General features: G+C 45.2%; 1 protein-coding gene across 1 annotated transcript in view; it reads right to left on the bottom strand.

Moving 5' to 3' along the window:
* Positions 1–1,647: 1,647 nt before the first annotated feature.
* Positions 1,648–3,579, bottom strand: part of LOC103906620 (glutathione S-transferase) — a 6,175-nt gene continuing 4,243 nt past the window's right edge. The window contains exons 5-6 of the mRNA XM_009288563.1: positions 2,090–2,221; positions 1,648–1,767 (exon numbers count right to left, since the gene is read on the bottom strand). Of these exons, the coding sequence (XP_009286838.1) occupies positions 1,648–1,767; positions 2,090–2,221 (252 nt within the window). The remainder of the gene's footprint in view (positions 1,768–2,089; positions 2,222–3,579) is intronic.

The following is a 3,579-nucleotide window of genomic DNA, read 5'->3' as shown; positions in this document are numbered from 1 at the left end:
GCTGCCCACTGCTCGCCCCGCCCTCCCTCAGGCCTGGTGACGGCAGCTTCACCGCGCTCAGTCACCGAGGCCCGGCTTCCCGCAGTGAAACCGCATCCCTAAGCCCTGCAAGCGTAGCTGAGGGAAAAGCCACCTCGGCCTTGTCCCTGGAGTCTTGTGAAGTGACTTTTTCCACTGGGTTGGCTTCGAGGTCAGCGGGGTGCTGCGGCTGCACCTCAGAGGGACATACATGGCCGCCGGGGCACAAGGGGACAGGAGAAAGGCTTTGAGGCCCCCGAGGCAGCAATGGGATCACAGCGATGGCGTGACTGGGGGAGAGGCCTGGGCTGCAGCCCCTGTGCGAGAGGTGCCGAGCTGTCGGTGTGCCAGGGGCTCTGGCTCTGCGTGGCCGAAGGCTGGGGTCTGTGTGCAGGCTCCTAAAACCGCCTGGCTATGCCGGGGAGCTTGCACGGCAGAGAGTTGGCAGCCACATCTGAAGTTTCCAGCTTGAGTTTCTGACAGGGCTCAGCAGCTGCAAGTGCTGCCCGAATGCTTCGGTGAGGCAGGAGGGAAACAGCTCTTGCAACAACTCTAATTAATACATGCTCTGCTGCAGAAAAACATTGGGTTTTTTCCTTTCTTGATGCTAAAAACTGGTTCCAGCTGCCTGGCATTTCTTATAAAGAAACTAATGGTGTTAGCAAGAGTTTTAGTGCCCTGAGTTTGCCCAGCTTAAAACTGCCAGTACTAGAGTATTAGTTGGTTTTAGGGCACCGGCTGTTGCATTTACATACTTGGTTGATTTGGTGTTTAAATAATATACATATTTATGTGCTCAACTGTCTTGCTAGCCTCTCAGTAGTAGAGATTGATTTAAGTGATTATAATGTACAACTTATATTTAACTGAGTTTAATATAAAGTGACATAAGTCAACATGAAGTCCTACATTTCAAGGTCTCGCTAGCACCTGACACCAATCTAATTCCTTCCTCAAATAATGTTTTCAACTTTACAGTTGGTGACAAGCATTCATTTCTCAGCCGAGTCTGCAAAGTGCTTTTAGCTGCTACAACAGACCTTTTGTTAAAGAAAATATTGGTGAAGCTATAGTACAAGTGCTTAAATGTCTAGTGACAAAACAGAGGTGCAGTAGGACCTCTGGCCCCAGCATGCTCCAAGTCAAGTCCAGAGGAAAGCTGAATCCAAACTTGTCATCTCCATCAAACCAGAGCCTGCAGGCTTTTCCTGGCATTTCCCAGAACAGATATGTCACCCACTGTTTGGGCTACACTCCCTTCATTTTCCAGCAACTCTTGGGAATGCCAGAAAGACAGAACCAGAGAGCCCTTAGGTATGTAAGTAGCAGGAAGAAGTCATTGAACAAACTGGTTTTGAGTGTCAATATAAGACTTTATTTCAGGTATTCTCTTTAAGTAATTTAAGACATCCTGTGTTGTCCAGTGTACCCCCTAATTCAGTGAACTATTTCATTTGCTGGTATGCTTATGTAGATTACCTTGGAAGTGTTTGCAGTAGGCTAAAACCAGTCCCATAGCTAAGGAAAGAGAGATCAAAAACCTTTTCACTATTTTCATTAATTTCACTTTGCCACTATCAGCAACCACAAAGACAATGAAATAGAGTTTCTGTGGGTTTAGGTCGCTGCTCAGTGGAAAATTTTCATCAGTTTTGCTACATCTTTTTCTTGTAGTGGTGGTTTCCTCTGGCTGCCAGGCTGCAGGAATTTCTTTATTGTGGGGATATTGCTTATTCTTGCTTTAAAACTCTACAAAACAAAACCAAAACAGCACTGTGCTTAAGAACCATGGTAATTGTCAGACGTTTAGATATTATCCATGCTCTAAAAGTAACATTATGCGTTGATACTGCAGAAGTATCTATATGCTTCATCCTATTATGCTTTTGGGGCTATAGTGACAGAAGGCAGCAATAACCATCAGTATTTGAGGCCGGCTAAAAATACTTAGGATATTTGATTTTGTCTTTCACTTCTTTCCTCACCCTCCCACTCTCCCGTATTTCTCAGCCAGTTTAAATCAGTGGTCCTGCTTTGATTCATTGTCCATTAAAACTGTCCATTCGATTACCTTCAAGAGAGGAAATTTGGCAAGTATATCAGGCTTGCACTCTTCTGCCATTAAAAGGGTTTCAAGCAATTGCACATCTGCCCTGCTAAACTGGTTGCCAACAAGAAAGTCTTGTCCATGGTCTTTCAAAACCTAGAAACAGAGAACCAGAAGCAGATGTGATTTTTTTTTTCTTTGTGTGACTTAATATGGTATCTTTAAAGCAAGGTCATACACCGCACGGAGTTATCCTTGAAAGCAGGAAATGCAGCAAGAACAGCTGTAGTACAAACGAATGACCTGACCACACTGTCATCCTAGGCGTAATTTATCAGTCCTTTCTTTTCTGCATTTCTTTCTGGCAGCTCAGTTGTACCCCTCTTGCCTTCGCTTCTGTAGCTCATGTTATCAGCACTGCTGTGTTGAAGGCTAAGCTTTATGGGATACAACCATCACTGCAAATGCCTATACAAGATTTACAAGAGGCTTAAGTTCAGCCCAGGGCATAGTAAGAGTATCTTGGACTGTTTCAAATTATGGGCAGCTCCCTTACTCCTCACCTGTTTCCTCTTCAGTTTTGGGAATATTGCATTGGGAGCTCTCCACGTGTAACCTGTGCCTCATGGTCTTGATACCCAGCTAATCCATCCTCCCTTTTGTTACAGAAGGAGCTGTAATGCTTTTACATAGCGTGTATGGTAGAGGGGGTTCTGCACTTCAGAAGGAAACTTTATGTAAAAGCTGATGCTATAGTGTCTTTTGTCTGAAACAACATACAGACTGAAACATAGACATTTGGGGAGCTCAGTGTGTCCTGGGTTTTTGCAGCTCTGCATCTCTCCCAGATTTGTAGTGCCTTCTGTCCCCTCTGTAGTGTTCTGTCTCCCTCCTTATCCCAGCCCCACCAAAACCATAGCATTTATATTTAAGTGGTAATTTTTCTTCTCTGTTTTCCTCAATAAAAATTGTTTGTGTAGATCCAGGATGGAGTTTCAGGAAAACAATACTAATCAAGCTACTACATCTTTGCCATGTACCTTCTCATAGACTGGGAAGTATCTGTTTGTGGCCTTGTCCACAATAGTAGCAAAATGTTGCTCCTTTTTATCCGCTGGTTGGAAAGGATGGGTCATGAGTAACTCGTTCAGATCTATTACTGCTTCCACATACATATCAATTCTGAAACCCGTCCTGGTTTCGGCAGGGATAGAGTTAATTTCCTTTCTAGTAGCTGGTACAGTGTTTTGGATTTAGGATGAGAACAAAGTTGATAACGCACCCGTGTTTTAGTTGTTGCTAGGTAATGCTTACACTAGCCAAGGACTTTTCAGCTTCCCATGCTCTACTGACTGAGAAGGCTGGAGGTGCACAAGAAGCTGGGAGGGGGCACAGCCAAACTGGCCAAAGGGACATTCCATACCATGTGACGTCATGCTCAGTAGATAAACTGGGGAAAGCTGCCCGGGGGGGCCGCTGCTCGGCGACTGGCTGGGCATCGGTCAGCGGGGGGG

Source organism: Aptenodytes forsteri, unplaced genomic scaffold, assembly GCF_000699145.1.
Source record: "Aptenodytes forsteri isolate BGI_AS27 unplaced genomic scaffold, ASM69914v1 Scaffold100, whole genome shotgun sequence".
NCBI classification, from domain to species: Eukaryota; Metazoa; Chordata; class Aves; order Sphenisciformes; family Spheniscidae; genus Aptenodytes; species Aptenodytes forsteri.
This window is presented reverse-complemented; position numbering and strand designations above follow the sequence as displayed.